Source organism: Rhinopithecus bieti, unplaced genomic scaffold (assembly GCF_001698545.2).
Source record: "Rhinopithecus bieti isolate Rb0 unplaced genomic scaffold, ASM169854v2 scaffold_26676, whole genome shotgun sequence".
NCBI classification, from domain to species: Eukaryota; Metazoa; Chordata; class Mammalia; order Primates; family Cercopithecidae; genus Rhinopithecus; species Rhinopithecus bieti.
In genome coordinates, this window is record NW_016812009.1 from 449,798 (window position 1) to 469,748 (window position 19,951).

At 42.3% G+C, this 19,951-nt stretch overlaps 1 protein-coding gene across 1 annotated transcript in view; it reads left to right on the forward strand.

Moving 5' to 3' along the window:
- Positions 1-19,951, forward strand: part of SMARCAL1 (SNF2 related chromatin remodeling annealing helicase 1) — a 65,473-nt gene that overhangs the window by 28,495 nt on the left and 17,027 nt on the right. Inside the window, 3 exon segments of the mRNA XM_017895468.1 lie at positions 6,825-6,965; positions 10,671-10,889; positions 18,536-18,606. Coding sequence (XP_017750957.1) covers positions 6,825-6,965; positions 10,671-10,889; positions 18,536-18,606 — 431 coding nt within the window.

Consider the following 19,951-nt stretch of genomic DNA (forward strand, 5'->3'; position numbering starts at 1 on the left):
AATATCGTGAGGATGTTTCAAAGTGACAGGTTTAAAAGAAATCTTTAAACTGCTAACTAATATGTACTACTCTGCATTTGCTGTAGAACTTGGTTGAATTAATATTTTAAAATAAGCCCCATGAACATGGCCTGTGTGTATGAAGGTGTCTTGAGGCCACGCTCTTCTGCAACATTGACTTCAAGTAATGCTGGACTGTGGCAGGACTGGGGTGAAGGAATGGGATGGAGCATTCTGTGCTATTCTGTTAACCGAACCTTTCATCTCTGTCTATTGTATTTTCATCTAGATTGGAGTCTCAGCCTTGGCACTGTTGACATTTTGGGCTGGTGACTCTGTTGTTGGGGGGCTGTCCTGTGCATTTTAGGATGTTCAGCAGTATCCGTGGCCTCTACCCACTAGATGCCAGCAGTTCCTTCCCAGTCATGACAACCAAAATTGTCTCCAGATGCTACCGAATATCCTCTGGGGGAGGACAAATCGCTCTCTACCCACCTTGCCCTTCCCCAACCCCATGGAGAACCACCAATCTAAATAAGGAGATGAATCTAAATGTTTTTGGAATAATAAGGTAGTTGGGAGAAAGTAAAGTATGTTTTTGAAAAGCCGCATAAGGACCTAATTTAATGCCACTTGATTGTTCCTCTAATGTGAACATCTCTTAGACCTATATTCTGATAATTAATATTACGAGCATATTTTCAGCAAATAGGCATAATGAGGTGTTTAGATTAAATCATACAGTTTGTTGGATAGCAGGGCCAGATCGTGTCTAGAAAATGTGGCCTTTGAGTCAGCAGAGAGAGGACGTGTTAGATTGTAAGAGGCCGGGCGCGGTGGCTCAAGCCTGTAATCCCAGCACTTTGAGAGGCCGAGACGGGTGGATCACGAGGTCAGGAGATCGAGACCATCCTGGCTAACACGGTGAAACCCCGTCTCTACTAAAAAATACAAAAAACTAGCCGGGCGAGGTGGCGGGCGCCTGTAGTTCCAGCTACTCGGGAGGCTGAGTCAGGAGAATGGCGTAAACCCGGGAGGCGGAGCTTGCAGTGAGCTGAGATCCGGCCATTGCACTCCAGCCTGGGCCACAGAGCGAGACTCCGTCTCAAAAAAAAAAAAAAAAAAAGATTGTAAGAAACTGGTGTCACCATCCCCTGGGAAATGTGACATTTTTCGTCCCCCACAGCACTGTTTGCTGTGGCTACTAATCCTAAATGAGGTAGATCTATTTTTATATATAAATATATGAAAGTAGACATGATAGAAGCTAAAAGAACAAAGTTAAAATTACCTTTAATCCCTGCAACAGAAAAGCCACTGTTAACAGCTTATTTTCCAGCGTGTCAATTATTGGGCAAGATCATCATTTTTCAATAACTATGGAGCATTTACATAGTAGAGACACATCCCATAATTTAATCCTCAGTGTCAGATATGTGGTTGTTTTCCATTTTTGCTGTTATAAATAATTCTGCAAGTGAACATCATCTACATGTACCTTGCATATTTATCCTATTAGGACAAATTCCTACAATCAGAATTGCCAGGTCAGTTTTCATTTGACCTTTTTGGGGGAGGCCTCTGAAGTCCAGTCTGGCCAGGCATAACAGTCTTCACTCCCATTCAGTCTTCAGTCAGAGGCTTTCTTTTCCCACATGACTCCAACCCTCAGGATTATCGGCACTCTTTTGAACAGTGAGGTGTGTGTGGGGGGTTTTTTGGTTTAGTTTAGTTGTCTTTTGTTTACACTGGCTTTTATTGTTAAACTACTATAATAACAAAATTAAAAATTTTTAAAAGGGAAAGGCTGCCAGAATCCTACCATTCTTTCCTAGTAAGCAGCTGTTTCTCTTTTCTGTAAGTAGAGAATACTTTTTACATCTCTGTTGATTGGCTGGATGAGATAGTAGCTAAAATGTATAAGGCTTTTTTCTTTTTCCTTTGTAATTAAGTAGTTTAAATAGATGATAAATTCAAATGGCGCCAGGCGCAGTGGCTCATGCCTGTAATCCTAACACTTTGGGAGGTCTGTAGCAGGAGGATCACCTGAGGTCAGGAGTTTGAGATCAGCCTGGCCAAAATGGCGAAAACCCATCTTTACCAAAAATACAAAAATGAGCCAGGCATGCTGGCACCCGCCTGTAATCCCAGCTACTCAGGAGGCTGAGGCGGGAGAATCACTTGAACCTGGGAGGTGGAGGTTACCCTGAGCCGAGATCGCACCACTATTCTCCAGCCTGGGCATCAGAGCTAGACTGTGTCTCAAAAAAAAATTCAAATGATACAAAAGGATGGACAGTGAAAAGTAAGTCTTTCAACCCCTCTGAATCCCTAGTCCCCGTCTCTTTCCCCAAAGGCAGCTATAGTTACCAGTTTTCAGGTTTACTTCCATAAAACAGCCTGCATCTATGGAAGTACGAATGTGTGTGTTTCCTTTCTGCCTCCTTAGAGTGTTTTACCACCATTGTTTTACACTTGTCTTTATCCCCTTAATAATGTATCTTGAAAATCATTCCATATGGTTCCAAATTACTTCTACCGCATTCTTGCAAATAGCATTCTATTGGATAAATTTATCATAATATGTATCATCTGTTCTCTTTTGATGGATTTGTAACCAAATTGCAGCTATTACATGCAATATTGCAATGACCATTTTTTCATATGAGAAGTGGAGAGTAGAAAATGCAATCCCTCTGTGTCTGAGATGGCTTTTTGCCTATCAGGCCAGAGGGGAGAGCGGTGTCAGCTGGCAGATGCTGTTTTCTCCCCTAGTGTGATGAGGCTATAGAAGTCCCCCGGGTCCGACCATTCTCATTTATTTCCTCACTTTCATTACATAATCAGACTTAAAAAGGAAATTATTAGAGTTTGAAACCTATGGTAAAATAGACTGTCTTTTCCAGAGTAAAAAAAGTCTACCTTAGGCCAGGCACAGTGGCTCACGTCTATAATCCCACCACTTTGGGAAGCTGAGGTGGGCAGATCACTTGAGGTTAAGAGTTTGAGAATGGCCTGGCCAAAATGGTGAAACCCATCTCTACAAAATTAGCTGGGAATGGTGGTATGCACCTGTAATCCCAGCTATATGGGAGACTGAGGCAGGAGGGTCACTCGAACCTGGAAGGTGGAGGTTGCAGTGAGCCGAGATCATGTCACTGCACTCCAGCCTGGGTGACAGAGTGATACTCTGTCTCAAAAAAAAAAAAAAAGAAAAGAAAAGAAAGAAAAGAAAAAAGCTTGGAATGGCATAACTTTTTTCAGCTATAATTATACCATTCGATGTATTCTCATTATAATATTTTGGTATTTTTGGACCAATGTACATGCAGTCACTGTCTTCATTCTGTCTGTTCTTACCCAAGAATTGCCTTATATGTGGCGTTATAATTTCATTTATGTTAGAGCAGCAATACTCATTTAGCTTGAAGGCATTATGGTTATCATAGCAAATTAGTTTAGTTAAGGTTAGTACTATTCAGATTTGTGACTAGAACTTTGCCTCTTTTTAGAACATAGGCTAGAACCTAGAGGGAACCATTTATGTGAAATAAGCAGACCTGACCAGAGATTCAGAGGCCATGTATAAAGTATCACTGAGTGGTAGGTGGCCTTCTGCCAGTGCCTAGGGCAGCCTCTAGTCAGCAGTGGCCATAATTATGCTGTTTTCTTGGTTTGGCCTGGTTTGTTTTGGGGGGCACCACTCAGGAGTAGAGTAAAGAATACACCTGCGGTCTCCTTCCCTGACTCCAGGCACTGGGTTTCTCCTGAATGTTGAGCTTTTCCTTTTGCTCTTAGACTTTCGATTTAACTACAGGTGTCTCTTTTGTTGCTCCTTGGATGGTGACTGTGATCCCACATTTATTCTTGATCTGTGTACTTTTGGTCACTTGTCCCCAGACTGTGCTTGCCACTATCCTTATTTTTGAAGATTGTATAATGACCTCTGAACTAATTAAAACACAGCTTCAATGTCCCTGCCACATCAGGGTTACTGAGTATGGAGACTTTCCAGCAGTGTGGACTTGACCTTCTCTTTGATGTTACCTGCCTTCTTCATGTCTTATTTCTAAATTGAATATATGGTATTGTGTAAATTTATTTAGAGTACCGTTAGGAATAATTCTGGGTATAAGACTAGACTGAGCTTTGTTTTCCTAGTCTGGGGTTTTGGTGAAATATATTACAGCCCATCAGAATAATTCAGTAAAGTGAGTTACTGGCTCAGTTGGGAAAAAAAAAGAGATAACATAAAGTGATGAAGAATTTCTGAACTGCTTCTTATATAAACTTAAGACTTCAGCTCTTTTCTCTACAGTAGTACATTCTCTTGGCTCTTAATTTTATTTTTTATTTTATTTTATATTTTTTTGAGACAGAGTTTCATTCTTGTCACCCAGGCTGGAGTACAATGGCATGATCTCAGCTCACTGCAACCTCTGCCTCCCCTGCTCAAGCGATTTTCCTGCCTCAGCCTCCCAAGTAGTGGGATTACAGGTGTGCACCACTGCACCTGGCTAATTTTGTATTTTTAGTAGAGGCAGGGTTTCACCATGTTGGCCAGGTTCGTCTCGAACTCCTTACCTCAAGTGATCTGCCTGCCTCAGCCTCCCAAAGTGCTGAGACTACAGGCGTGAGCCACCATGCCCAGCCAGCTCTTAATTTTACAACTATGTATAGTTTATCCACTTTCAGTTACTACATTGAACTCTCTGTGGCGAATTATATATACACTAACTCAATCTATTCTGCAGGATTTTCCCACCCCCAGCCCATGAAGAAACGAAGCCTGTCTTTGAGGGTCATCTGACCCCAACAGTGTCTGCACATGTGAATCACATTATCTTTTTAACACCACACAGAAAGTATTTTTTAACATTGTTCTATCGTAGCTTTCTCAGGTGTTGCTTTTCTCCCATAGCCATGGGAGTTCACTGTAAACTGTTCAATTTAGTGTTGATTTCTGTAGTTTTGTAGATTTATGTTTTCCTAGATTTGGGAGTTTTCAGAAGTAGAGGGTGACATATGACACCTTTGCAGCTGGGCATGTGTTAAAGCCCTTATGGGTGATAGTGGTGACATAGACACATGTTGGGGACTGAGCAGGGAGCAGGCCAAATCACGCCATTACAGACGAGATGCCATTCTGCGTTCTTTTCAAAGCTGGTCTTTTTCTGTTTTTGTAATGCTGCCTCTGCCTTTTTAAGGCCCACAAACACCCCTTTGCAATGCTCCCATCACTCTCTAGTCTGGGGAGTGTATGGGAGAAGCGATTCAATACTAACTATATCCTATAAATATCTGACAGAAGACCCCAGAGTTAATTTCCATCATCTGATCCATGAACTGTTTTTGCCCTGGCTCCATCCCCAGGCCAGCACAGCGACATGAAGAATAGGTTTGGAGTGATGAGGAGATTTTCTCTTATTGATAAAACTTTTCATTTTCCCTTTTTCATTGAAATGATCTTAAAGCCAAGGCAAGAGATGCTACCAACGTCAGCTCATTGTTATTTTAATGAGTCTGCCTTAAACCCTGCAGGAAATTAGAAGGCCTAGGTAATTGAACTGTGGAAAATTATAGCTGGAGACATTCATAGCTCTCCCGTCATAATGGAATTAGATATTGGCGATTGCTGTGAGGGCACAAGTGCGTTTTGATAATTGTATATATTGTATATTTATGAAGAGTGATTTTTTTTCACTGTTGCACCTTTATTTATTTTTATGAGGCAGTGTATCCATCTGTAAACCTAATTTATTGTCCTAGGTGATTTATTACATGCAATTGCCTTGTATTACTGTCATTAACTCAAGGTTACAGTGGTTAACAAGCTGTTTCTAGACAACTGAGCTCCTTGGTAGGGTCCCTTCCCAGAGCTGAAGTGAATTTTACCTCCAGTAATTTGTAGTGATTCCATGTTCTAACACAGTAGGAAGTGTCTCTTTTTTTTTCTCACCATCTTTCCCATCTTAATAATAGGAGGTGGGATCTTCAGGTCTGATCCCCATGGGTCAGGTTGGTGTCTCGGTAGTGAGGAACTTGAAATCTGTCATTGCTGTTGACCAACTATTTTTTCCCATCTTGCCCATGCTAAGCACGCTGCTGCAGATCTGGGCTGAGTTTAGGGAGAATGGAACCAAGTATCACCTTTTAAGGTTCTTGTTATTAATAACTGCAAAATGAGCCTGAGTCAGGGTAGGCTTGAAGCATTGTGAAGCTGAGTTAGTAAAGGCCTTATTTTCCTTTAAAGAAAGTCACATGGAGACGTATACATTGGCAACCCCTGACACTTCCTCTTGGGAATGGGAGAGGGCTGATTGTAATTGTCATTATCTAAGTTCAACTTGCATGTCACAGATTCACTCTGGAGGAAGTTCAGACCTGCCACTGTCTTCTCCCACTTCCTGTCCAATGCTGGAATCTTTGAGTTTACTCTGTGTTCCCTAGGATACTAATTAGCTTCCTTGTGAATTTTTTTGCAGCATACAGTGAACATCTATTGGTTACTTGGTGTCAGGCATATGCTACAGAAAATAAAGGTGAATACAGCCCAGTCCTTATCTCAGGAGGCTTGCAATCTAACAAGGGAGACAGAAAAGTTATAATTCAATGTAATATGTTAAGTACTAGGATAGAGCTCAGCAGAGGGCAGGCAGGGAGGATTTAAAGAAAAGGAGATGCCATCTAACTGCTTGCACTGGCAATGCCATTAGGTTCTTGCAACACCCAGGGCATCCAGCTCCTCCATCACTGAGGCATTTTGAACATTTCCTGTGTGCTCCTCCCTGTGTTCAGAGCACCTTTGGCTGTTTGTCTGTTAGGTTGCCAAGAGGGTGATCCTGTTGTCGGGCACACCAGCCATGTCCCGGCCCGCAGAACTCTACACGCAGATCATCGCAGTCAAGCCAACGTTCTTCCCCCAGTTTCATGCCTTTGGACTTCGCTACTGTGATGCCAAGCGGGTATTTATTATCTCTTCCCTCCCAGCCCACCCATTTCTCACCCTGATTTTGACACTTACCTTTCTCTTCCTTCTCTCTGGTCATGATGTGATCAGAAGAGCACTGGCCAGGGAAATGGATTTCAGTCCTTCTGTTTCTTACTATGGCTTTGGAATGTCCTCAGTGGTAAGAGGAAAATGGTCATCTTACCCTTTAAGTCTAGTTTTAATGGTTATGGTGATCCCAAGTCATCGTTTTCCAGTAAAGGGACCAGTGGCTGATGTATAGGTGTGTGGAGCTCTGAGAGCCGGCTGCCCTCTTGCCCAGGGTCACAGCTCTGCATGAGGCACACTGTTGGAGCTATAAAAGGAAAGTCCATGTCAAGTGCTGGCCCTGGAGAAGATGCTGGCACTGACGTGAGCTAGGAGTGAGGCTGAGGCCCCAGGCAGAGGGAAGAAGGGGTAAGGGCTTCCTCCTGGCATGGGAAGAATATGAAGTAAAGGTGGGAAATTCTTCCCTGTGCCAAAAGGAAAAAAAAAAAAAGATAAAGGTAGACTGGGGAGTCTGATCCCAAACTGCCTTGGATAGGCTCTGTGAGTGCAATGCCAGTGGAGCAGGCACCTCAGGACCTATAGCCAGCACCCCAAAAATGCTCTCCCAAAATGGCAAGGAAGCCCTATAAACACAAATGCATTGCCGTGGAATCTTTGTTTTTAAAACCACATTAATTCAGACCTTAGGGATCCTTGTTTTGTGATCAGTCACAAATGTATTGACACTTTGGAGAAATGGCTGCAACTTATCCTACAAGCCATCTATGAGGGGACTGCCCATCTATGAGGGAAAAGCCTTGCTGTGCAAATACATGATATAAATAAGAGTGTCTGCCTTATTTTTTAAATTTTTAAAAGAAGAAAAAAGTTTTCAAGTACTTTAAAAATATCCACTTACATTCAAACAAAGTACTTATAATGTAAATTGTAGTGCTTAGCATAGTTAATTGCAAACTATTTTTAGCTGGTTATTGAGGCAGGAAATTTCCCAATTGTTAAATGTGTTTAAAAGCCATATACTTCTTTAATCATATATTTAATTCATTTTCCCTGTAGATCAATCCAGATTAGATTGATGCTATATAGTTTTCATGGTGCCTCAAAACTCTTCATGTATGATTTGGATTTCTGTCCTATTTGCAAACAGTCCACTTTCTAAAAAGGATCTTCTCTTTCTTGACTATCTGGGCCCATGGCATAATAATATTCAGCTAGTGATGAAAGGGGCTGAAGATAAAATTCATTGCCTTTCCTCCCCAAACTGTCCCTTCCTATGTTCCCAATCTTAGGCCAGCATCTCCTCAGTAGTTTCTCCTGCCAGAAACTAAGGCATTAACTTTGAATTCTCCTTTTCCTGCCTTCTTGATACACCTCCCCAATACAGCAAAGAATGCCTTCCTCCTCATCTTCACATCCTTCTTTCAACCTAGCCCAGTGCCTGGTATGTGGTAATTTTTCAATAAAAACTTGTTGGATTGTTACTATCCCAAAGTCCAGTTTAAAATCTTTGCCGCATGCAGTGGTACACACCTGTAGTCCCAGCTGCTCTGGAGGCTGAGGCACGAGAATCGCTTGAACCCAGGAGGCGGAGGTTGCAGTGAGCCAAGATCATGCCACTGCACTCCAGCCTGGGTGACAGAGTAAGAATCTGTCTCAAAACAAAAAGAAAGAAAAAGTAACAAATTATTTGGTATTACTAAGTTTTAACCTACAAGATTAAGAGCTAACAGTATTAGAACCTAGGAGCATGATATCTGTCTTAGTCTGTTTTCTGTTGCTGTAACTAAATACCACAGACTAAGTAACTTATAATGAATAGACGTTTATTTAGCTCTTGGTTCTGGAGACTGGGAAGTTCAAGAGCATGGCACTGGCATCTAGTGAGGGCCTTCTTGCTGCTTCATATTTATGACGTGGCAGAAGGCATCAGATGGAGAAGAGAGCAAGAGCATATGTATCAGCTCAGGTCTCTGGTCCTTTTCTTATAAAGCTACCAGTCCCAACATGGGGGACCCACCATGATGACCTTATCTAATCCTAATTACCTCCCAAAGGCCCCACGTTCAATCAACATATGAATTTGGGGATTACTTTTCTAACATGTGAAATTTGGGAGACACATTTAAGCCATAGCAATATCCAAATTAATTATGATATCCACTTGTTCTCAGCATGGTTTTTATTTAATGCAACCCAGAAGCCAGGGCTGCTTTTTTTTTTGTTGTTGTTGTTTTGTTTTTTTGCCAGCTTCATGCATTAAGAAACCACTGAAAAGAGAACTTCATGCTGAGCTCATTTGCAAACCACTAACTCTCTGAAGGCATTTGCTGAGAACTTGCAGTTGATTTCAGAGTATTTTTTAAAAAGAAACAGCTTTACAGCATTTTATTCCTCCACCTTTGACCATCTCTTCCTTCTCTCAATTTAGCAAAGGTTTATGAGACACCTATTCTGTCTCCACTATTATGCTAGGCTCTCTAGCCCTCTATAATGGAAAAGCCTAGCCCCTACCCTCAGGTAACTAGCTCATCAGCTAGGAGGGGAGATGAGCTCCTTAAAATACAAAGTAGCGGGCACACTAGCTCCCTGATTTTCTACAAGATTGTAGAAATCAGTTCCATTTCCAGTAAGATTGTTGGTGAAGGATAGGGTATTTAATGGTAATGGCTTCTTTTTTTTTTTTTCTTTTTTTTTTTGAGACAGAGTCTTGGTCTGTTGCCCAGATTGGAATGCAGTGATGCCATCTCAGCTCACTGCAACCTCTGCCTCCCAGGTTCAAGCAATTATCCTGCCTCAGCCTCCCCAGTAGCTGGGATTACAGGCGCACACTGCCACGCCAGCTAATTTTTGTATTTTTAGTAGAGATAGGGTTTTGCCATGTTGGCCAGGATGGTCTCGAACTCCTGACCTCAAGTGATCTGCCTGCCTCCACCTCCCAGAGTGTTGGGATTACAGGTGTGAGCCACTGTGCCTGGCCGGTAACGTCTTCTCTAGCTGTGTGACAGGTAATGGACATTTGAGCTCACTGCCTCCCATGAGCTACTCAGCAAGGGGGGCCATGTTTATGAAGGACTGCCTAGACACTCAGCCAGACTGCCAGAAGCCTATGTGGTGGGCTCCTCCTGCCAACCCCAGCTGCCATCAACAACAACACTGCAGTTACTTTTCTTATATTGTACTTGTTTGTGCTGGTGTAGTCCATACTGAGGAACAACAGTTTTTAAAATCCCCGTAAGTCTCATCAAATAAAGATGTTACTGACATTATTTTATTACATTGTGCAACGGACTCTGTAGGATAAGCCATAGGGAAGATTTAGTATTTAGTGTACAGGAATAGTCTGACAAGCCGAGTTTTTTGTTTGTTTTTTAATAAAATGGACATCCAATTGCTTGACTTCTGGCATTTGCTGCTGGAAAAGAAAGCTCACTGCCAAATTGTAGAATGCCGTGATAGGTGTTTTTTGCTCACCTCATTCCTGACTTTTTCTCTGTTTTCCTTTCCGTTTCTCATTTGTTTTACTGGGGGTTTATTTGTCCTTATAAGTCACTTGAAATTCTCTGAGCTAAGCCAGGGGTGGTTGTGAGAAGAGGGACCTCCTAGGATCCCACATCCCTGTTGGACTGGGCCTGAAAGGAGCCTCACGGGGCTATCGCTGTCTTGTTCTCTGCAGATGCCTTGGGGGTGGGACTACTCAGGTTCCTCCAACCTGGGAGAGCTGAAGCTTCTGCTGGAGGAAGCGGTCATGCTGCGGCGCCTCAAGTCTGACGTCCTTTCCCAGCTGCCTGCCAAGCAGCGCAAGATAGTGGTGATTGCCCCAGGACGGATCAATGCCAGGACCAGAGCTGCCCTGGATGCTGCAGCCATGGAAATGACCACCAAGGACAAAACTGTGAGTCCAGGGCTGGAGACGGATTTGGAAGCAGACGTGTCTAGGCGTTCCTTTCCGTGAGGGGCCCTTGAAAATGACCCGACGTTCTCTCAGCTTTCCTTTCTGTAACCTTTTCCCTCTTCTCTAAACAAGAAGAGCAAGTCCATTTCATTCCTCAGCCTACCTAAGTCAGTTTTGAAAAATCCCTTATTAATTTGTGGTTTTATACTTGTATAAATCGCCGTTGATGGATGGCCATAAAGATAAGCACAGGCAACAGCAGGATGGTGATCAATATTCCGAATCCCTCAAAGAATGTGGAAATTATGTCCACTATATTTTGAGAATACCTCAGTCTAGTAACAGTTGTTAGAAAATTAGTCCTAACGGGCCGGGCGCGGTGGCTCAAGCCTGTAATCCCAGCACTTTGGGAGGCTGAGACGGGCGGATCACGAGGTCAGGAGATCAAGACCATCCTGGATAACATGGTGAAACCCCGTCTCTACTAAAATACAAAAAACTAGCCGGGCGACCTGGCGGGCGCCTGTAGTCCCAGCTACTCAGGAGGCTGAGGCAGGAGAATGGCGTGAACCCGGGAGGCGGAGCTTGCAGTGAGCTGAGATCCGGCCACTGCACTCCAGCCTGGGCGACAGAGCAAGACTCCGTCTCAAAAAAAAAAAAAAAAAAAGAAAATTAGTCCTAACATATTTGATACATATGTTAATCCTTTAACCATACTGTGTCATTTGTGTTAGTCAAAATAATAAGTCAACATTCATATAACAAAATAGAGTTTTCAAATCCTCCTAACCTTTTAAATCCCTATTACAGGCATTTATGGTTAGCAGGAAGTTGGCATCCCCCTTTTACAGAGAGGGAAACTGAGGCTCACAGAGATTGCAGTTTGCCAGGCTCTCTCAGCTGCTCCACCGCAGAGCTGAGGTTGGAACCAAGCCTCTTGCCCCTATATTTTAGAACTCTTTTCACTATGATGGTTTTATCTTTTCAAACACTTTTATTTCTGTCTTTAGTGTCATACTGTGCTAAGTGCTATAATCTACACCAGCTCTGTTTCTGTCCTCTTAGATAAAACCTTGTAATTTGCATTACCAAGAAAATAACAGTCATTGATATTTTTCAACATCATGAAGCATTCGCTGGGCTTGATATTACCCCATATAAAGATATTTAGACATAGATCTCAGCCTTCTGGGAAGTTACAAAATAAGTAAGAATGACAAGAGACAGAATGCGTGTTTTTCATGTTATTTTACCATGTGATGAGCAAGATTCATTGATAACTTTGAAGAAATGGCAGGATAGAGGATGCACTGGCAAAATGTCAAGCTGTATTGAATTTATGCTGTATTATATGTAATAATCTAGATGGTCTGGAGTAAGTGAGCAGGCATCATCTCTTTACTGTGGAGTTTTCAAACAAAGTTAAACAGCATTGATGTGAATGTATAGACCAGTGTTCCCAGATTATATTTCAGTGGAACCATGAGTAAAACCAGGAAGCTTTGTCACTAAAAATCAATCTTGGTGGTCTTTTGTTTATTTTAGAGATAAAATGCAATGAGTAGAATATTTTTTCTCAATTTGAAGTTTTTTCTTATAACTTTTTCTTAAACAATAACTTTTGTCTACTGGTGAACTCTACCAGACAAAACAAATGAACTGGTATAGCAAATATATTAATGGAAAAATTGAGACATGCAATATTTTTAGATGCAAAGATCTGAATATTTATAAAATGTTATGTTTTTTTCTTTTTTTTGCCAGCAAAAGTTGTTCCTTGTGTGTGTGAGATGGAAGTAAGTCTGTTAGTGTTTCATGAGATTCCCTAGAGAACACCCTCACCAATACCTGGTTCAGCTCCTGAACCAGTTCCAGAACAGCCAAGGTAGACACCTGAAGAAGCAATTAGTGGGCATTTGAATTAAGGAGGAAAAGCACATTAGCTTGTTAAAACACAACTGTGAATTGTGTAGTATGGCCAAAAAGAAAACAAGAAAAGCAGTAGAAATTTTGTACTTAGTGCAACAAGATTTGAAAGCATTTTGTAAACTTCCGCCAACTTGTATAGTTCTTCAAGTAAAGGGAGTGGCTTTTTTCAAAGATGGTTTCAGATGCCACCTGAAAGTTTGATTTCTGAGCTTGTTGGTGATGCTATGAAATTAACCTAGGAATGTTAGGTGTTTCATAACTTTAGGTAGCTATACAAATCCGGTATTTTGGGGGATATTTTCATATTTTCTTGCTTAGAAATGGAGCCACAACTCCCTTTTGGTTGTGGAAAAGTACATAAGGGGCCGGGCGCGGTGGCTCACACCTGTAGTCCCAGCACTTTGGGAGGCTGAGGCGGGCGGATCACAAGGTCAGGAGATCGAGACCGTCCTGGCTAACATGGTGAAACCCTGTCTCTACTAAAACTACAAAAAATTAGCCGGGCATGGTGGCGGGTGCCTGTGGTCTCAGTTACTCGGGAGGCTGAGGCAGGAGAATGGCGTGAACCCGGGAGGCGGAGCTTGCAGTGAGCCAAGATCGCGTCACTGTACTCCAGCCTGGGCGACAGTGAGACTCCTTCTCAAAAAAAGAAAAAAAACAAAAGTACATAAGAGTAGTGCCGGTTGCCTAGAATCCTGCCTGTTGGGTGATTATCCTCCTTGCTTTGTAAACACTGCAGTCTTAACTCCATTTTGCAGATGATGAAAATGAAGCCTAAATTGCAGCATCACTCTTCAAGAATCCAGCTGAGAAAGAGCCCGGAGCTCTTCTCAGTTCAGCACTAGGGAGTTGCTGTCTGCTTCCTTGGAGTCTTAGGAAAATTAAATGTTTATCCCTGAAAGATAGAAATTGAGTTGGTGCAGATTACCTTCAGTGTGATGGCTGAAGCCAGTCACTAAATTCTTTCAGATAATAATTCCTTAAGAACTTGCTGCCTTTTTGTGTCTTAATATAAATCCATTTTTATAATGGAAAATCCAAGTAGAAAACAGATGTGTGTGCTTTGTGCTTCGGGCCATCAGAAGCTTTGGATTTCTAAAACCATTGATTTGGTGCATTTCTAAGCCATGGATCTAATCAGGAGCATTGCTGTAACTTACTTCAGGAAGGGAGTCAGCATCAGCTGGAGGCTGGACTACGTGACCATAGGCATGTCTTCCAAACCCTGGCCAGCTATGAAATCCTGAGTTGGAAGGGTTAAAATGGGGAATTATGTTTTTTGTTTTTTTTTATGGTTTTAGTCTAATAAGGAGGCCCTATGGATCTATAGAAAGTCCCCTCTCTCCACTGCCCCCAGTTTTTTAAGTTACCTTTTAGTCCCAAGTTTCCTTGCAATTTTGCAAATCATGGTGACTCCAGCCAAGCACTGCTGATCTGCCTGTCGAGAACTGATTCTTTCTTTGTTCCTTCACACCTTTCCATCTGGAAGAATACATTTCTTAAAAAACTTTATATCACAGGAGCCGAGGTGAAGGAGCCAATTTATAGAATATAATGTATAATGAAAGCCTTTTCTCATTTTTTCAGCTGAAATAATGGATTTCGCTTCACAGGCTAAGGAAAGCTGACTGTGGTCATCTTTTGTCTAAATTCATTTTTTCGTCCTCAAGACCAGGAGCAGAGAAATGGAACAAGTCCATACAGATTTCCTGGTGACAATATCAGTTCACCCTTGCCATTTGATAATCCACTCAAATTTCCGATGTAGAAAAATTTAAAAACTCCATTGGATCTAATTTAATTAAGGTCTAGTCAGGAACAAAGAATGCAGGTTATTTACAATTTCCTGGCCAGTAGCTGGCAAAAGAAGTAAGATCATGAATAGAGAGTATTATGTCTGCATAGTTTGGGGGAGTTTTTTTAAAGCTAAAGCTATTGATTTCTCCCACATTAAAAGTATTAATACAATAGATATCCATTGTATAAAATCTGAAAAATAAAGAAAAATACTTAAAATCAGTAACATTTATTGAATACTTGCTATGTGCTGGGCATGGTGCTTTACGTGTATTGGGTCATTAAATTCTCACCATCAGCCCAGATAGTTGAGCCTCAGAGCCTGCACTTTTAAGTGCTACAAATTCTGGTTCTACCATTTAGTAGCAGTGTGACAAGTATACTCACTTGACTTTTTTTGCCTCAGTTTCCTAATCTGTGCAGTGGTGTTAATAGTGCCTCCCTTATAGCAATGCTAATTATTAAATGAGTTAATGCATGCTTAGTTCTTAGAACACTGCTTGACCCATAATAAGTGGTATATGAGAGTTAGTTGTTATTTTTATTACTATACTGTAAAAAAGAATCATCTTTTATACAACCATAATTTTGGCATATATAATTTGAGTATTTTTCTATAATTATGTGTGTATATGTTGCTTTAAGATATATTTTTTATATCTGCATATAAATATATATAAAATATATTTTATATATGCAATAAGCAATACGTATATTTTAAAAGCAGAACTGGGATCATACAAACACGTCAAGTGGGAAGGAAAACAGGTTACTGACTTATGAAGACTTTTCCATGTTGTTAAATATTCTCTTAAAACATAATATTTAGCCAGGTGCGCTGGCTCACTCCTGTAATCCCAACATTTTGGGAGGCCAAGGCGGGAGAATCACTTGAGCCCACGAGATTGATACCAGCCTGGACAACATGGCAAAACCCTGTCTCTACAAAAAATACAAAAAAATTAGCTGGGCGTGGTAGTGTGTACCTGTAGTCCCAGCTACTCTGGTGGGAGGCTGAGGTGGGAAGTCCCAGCTACTCGGGTAGGAGGTTGAGGTGGGAGGATCACCTGAGCCTGGGAGTTTGGGGCTGAGGTGAGCTGTGATTGTGCCACTGCGTTCCAGTCTGACAGAGAGAGACCTTGTCTCAGAAAAAACAAAAACAACAACAACAAAACCGTTACATTTAAAGACTGCGTAGTGTTTTCTCACATGGCTATAATTTCGTGGATCATTTTTGTTGGGCCTTTAAGTTATTTTCAGTTGCTCACTATTTTGAGTAATACTGTACTGAAAAAGTAGCTTACATAGAAATTTGTGCACATGTGATTTTATAATGAGAATCACTTTTAAGGAGTAAGTTGCTGGATGATGGGGTTTTGGCATATTTTAAAGGGGGTTGGTACGTTTTGCTGCATCATTCCCAAAAGGGCTAGCCCAGGGTACCATCCCACCAGTCATGTATAATAGTGTTTGTTTCTTCACACTCTCATCAACTCTAGGTGCTAAATGTTAGGGCAAGATTCCTGAAAGTGCTTCTCGGCAGTTTTCCATCTGTTTGTTTTGCCCTCTTTCTTTCTTATTAGGGAGAGTGGCATGAGTGAGTGTGGGTGGGAGGGGTAGGCTGTCTCTGAAGGACACAGGAGTAAAACTGTAGAGGGGCACCGAATGGGGTGCAGTCTGATGGAGGCACACATGCTGCGAGTGAGGTCATCATATGTAAGCCTGCCTTGCCCCTTTGGCTACTAGAAACTGCATTGGGTTGGAGGACTAGCCTGCTGCTGGGGACCCTTAGAGGTCCATAAATGGATTTCATGAAATCTGAGCTACTAGCCACAGGTGAAAAGTTGTGTATGTTTCCAGAGCCTGATATAAAATAGGATAGGTGGCTGCCACTGCCAAGACACATGTAGGATATGAAAGGGATCTATGGTCTAAATCAGTGACCCCACAACTTCCTGTGGTTCCTCAGCATCTTTCTTTTTGCTGGTAAAATCCTAGAGGAAAGACATCATTCAAAGCTAAGAAGCTGGCCAGGTGCAGTGGCTCATGCCTATAATCCCAGCACTGTAAGAGGCCGAGATGGGAGGATTACTTGAGCCCAAGAGTTTGAGACCAATCTGGAAAACATGGTGAGATCCTGTCTCTACAAACAAATTTTTAAAAAGCTGGTGTGGTGGTGCACACCTTTAGTCCCAGTTACTTGGAAGGCTGATGTGGGAGGATCGCATGAGCCCAGGAGGCTGAGGCTGCAGTGAGCCATGATCGTGTCCAGCCTGGGTGACAGAGCAAGACCTTGTCTCAAAAACAATAAAAACAACCCCAAAGCCAAGAAGCTGTTTTAACCAGACAGCTTTTTCCTCCATCCATAGTTGTTAGTTTTAGGTACAGTCTGGCTGTGGTTGCTTTCCTGAGTTATTAAGATCTCAAGAATGACAGGTTCAAGGCTATAGATGTTATTGCTGTTGAATCATGTCTTTGTTCCCTGGGGAAGCTGTCCTGACAGTCACAGATCTTACAGAGGCCAGGCACAAGAAGAGGGTCCACCTGTAAAACCGTGCTTGTTGGTGGAAGGAGATGGCCACCTGTCTTGGTCCATTTGTGCTGTAACAAAATACTTTAGACTGAGTCATCTATAAACAGAAACATATTGCTCACAGTTTTAGGGGCTGGGAAGTTCAAGGTCAAGTGGCCAGCAGATTCAGTGTCTAGTGAGGGCCCAGTCTCTGTTTCAAAGAGGGTGGAAGGAACAAACAGGCTGTCTGTCCTCATGACCTAAGCATCTCCCAGATGCCCCACTTCCTACCACCACTACACTGGAAATTAAGTTTCAGATTATGAATTTTGGGGGGACACTCTTACCGATGATGGTAAGAATATGATCTCTGGGAGGCCAGAGCAATAGTAAATGTGATCTCACATTATTATGAAACGATTTGAGCATCTCCTGTGTTAGCAGTCTTTATTAGGAGTCACTTAAATGTAAACCCTAAAGAAAACACTGTTTCTTCTTCTGGGAAGTTAATAACCTTATGGGGGAGGTAGACCAAGAACATCTGAATAATGGTTTTAAAATGATACTAAAATAGACCAGGCACAATGACTCACGCCTGTAGTGCCAGCACTTTGGGAGGCCGAGGTGAGTGGATCACCAGAGGTCAGGAGTTGGAGACCAGCCTGGCCAACATGGTGAAACCCTGTCTCTACTAAAAATACAAAATTAGCTGGGCATGGTGGCACATGCCTGTAGTCCCAGCCACTTGGAGGCTGAGACAGGAGAATCGCTTGAACCTGGGAGGCAGAGGCTGCAGTGAGCCGAGATCGCGCCACTGCACTCCAGCCTGGGCAAGACAGAGCGAGACTTCATCTCAAAAAAAAATTAAAAATAAGGTAAAATAAAATGATAGTAAAATAGACTAGTCATGGTCCATTGGAATTGATTAAGTAAGTCTTGGACAGAGGTAAGCTCTGTAAGTCAGGTAGTCACAGCTTGGCAGAAGAAAAGAGGGAAGCAAAAAGCGAGTTGGGGAAATGTCACATGTAAGTTGTCACCAGGCTGTGGTAAATAGGTATGCTTAACCAAGGCCACATTTCAGTGGGTCACATGGGTTTGGTGTGTATGGTGAAATGCCTACCTGAAATGCTTTTCCAAAGAGCTTTTATGTTTCTTGCCTCTTGGATTCTTGCAACAGTTCTTGGACAATGGCAGAGTAGCTCTAATGCTGTCTCTGAGGACAAAACCAGACCCAGACAGTTCTTCTGACTTGGCGAAAGTGAAAGGGGAATTATTGTCAGCACCAGGGTCTCCTGACTCTGGTGACGGGTGGTTGAGATTTGTAAAACGCATAGGAGCAATAATTAGATCCACTCATCCCAGAGTCTCAGACTGGGGCACTTAACATTCTTAACTTCTCTTTCAACAGAAACAGCAGCAGAAAGATGCCCTCATTCTCTTCTTCAACAGAACGGCTGAAGCTAAAATCCCATCTGTCATGTAAGTGGTCACTAAGCATCGACCTCTCTCTCTCTCTCTCATCTTAAAAAAAAAAAAAACAACTTATTACTTTAGCCTGCCTGAATGATTTTACTGCTAAGAAATGACCAGAGATGATTAAATGTGCCTTTTGTTGAGGAAGGAAAAAATAAAACAGACGATCAGAGAGTCGAATCATAGCTGCCTTGAAAATAAAATTTGGGGGCCAGGCTTATGCCTGTAATCCCAGCACTTTGGGAGGACAAGGTGGGAGGATTACTTGAGTCCAGGAGTTTGAGACCAGCCTGGACAACATAGTGAGGCCCCATCTCTACAAAAAAATGAACAGAATTAGCTGGGCATGGTGACATACACCCGTGGTCCCAACTACTCGGGAGGCTGAGGAGGGAGGATTGCTTGGGAGGGAGGACGGTTGAGGCTGCAATGAGCTACGATGGTGCTACTGTACTCCAGCCTAAGCAAGAGACTGAAACCCTGTCTCAAGGGAAAAATGAAAAAAGTAAAAGTTTAGGGCACCATGCCCTTAATTACCCACAAGGTGTAAATTGGCCAGTAACTGGAGCTACTACTAGGATGCACCTGGGTTCCAAAGCGATCCTGTCTTGAGCCAAGTAGGCTGGGAGCCCTAGGAGGGTGCGGTTGTCCCCAACACTAAAAGGGAGAGTTTTTCTGGGAGAACTGGGATCATATTTGCCTTTAGGAGAAAAAAATGAGAAGGAAAAGCTGCCTTATGGGGATACCTGGGTCTTCCCCAAAGTCAGGGATTGTCATCCATTACTAACCTAAATAAAAAGAGAAATGTCAAAGTTTGTTCAAAAGATATGGGCATTGTCATGCTTAATTCTATTTCCACCTCATAAACTAAGCTAAAGTAATAATTTCTATTCTTAGAATTATTCATGACAGAATCCTCAATTGTATGCCTTTCTTAAAGAAAAACCCACTCCTATTTAAATATCACTGGGGTAGGAACCTGGCAATTCTAATGATGTGTAGTTTGCCTGACTTTTTTTTTTGTTTAACATTCATGTGATGCTCTGGCAGGGTAATGGTCCAACTGATGAAATTACAATGAGAATGGATTCCGTAGGGCTGAGTGATGCCAGACTGGCTGTGGGGACTGAGATCTGGGGGTAAATTAGGAAACATATCTTCCCCACCCTCGTACTTGGCCCACCTACCTCTCCACACCCTCCACTGAGGCAAGAGAGTTCCCCACACCACTCCATCTGCAATGCTCCCTGGAAAGACTGCCCAGTACTGGCCTCTCCCTTTCACCTCCTGGGCACTGCCCTTTTCATTTATGACACTGTTACGGAGCTAATGAACTCCAGATGTGGTTTTT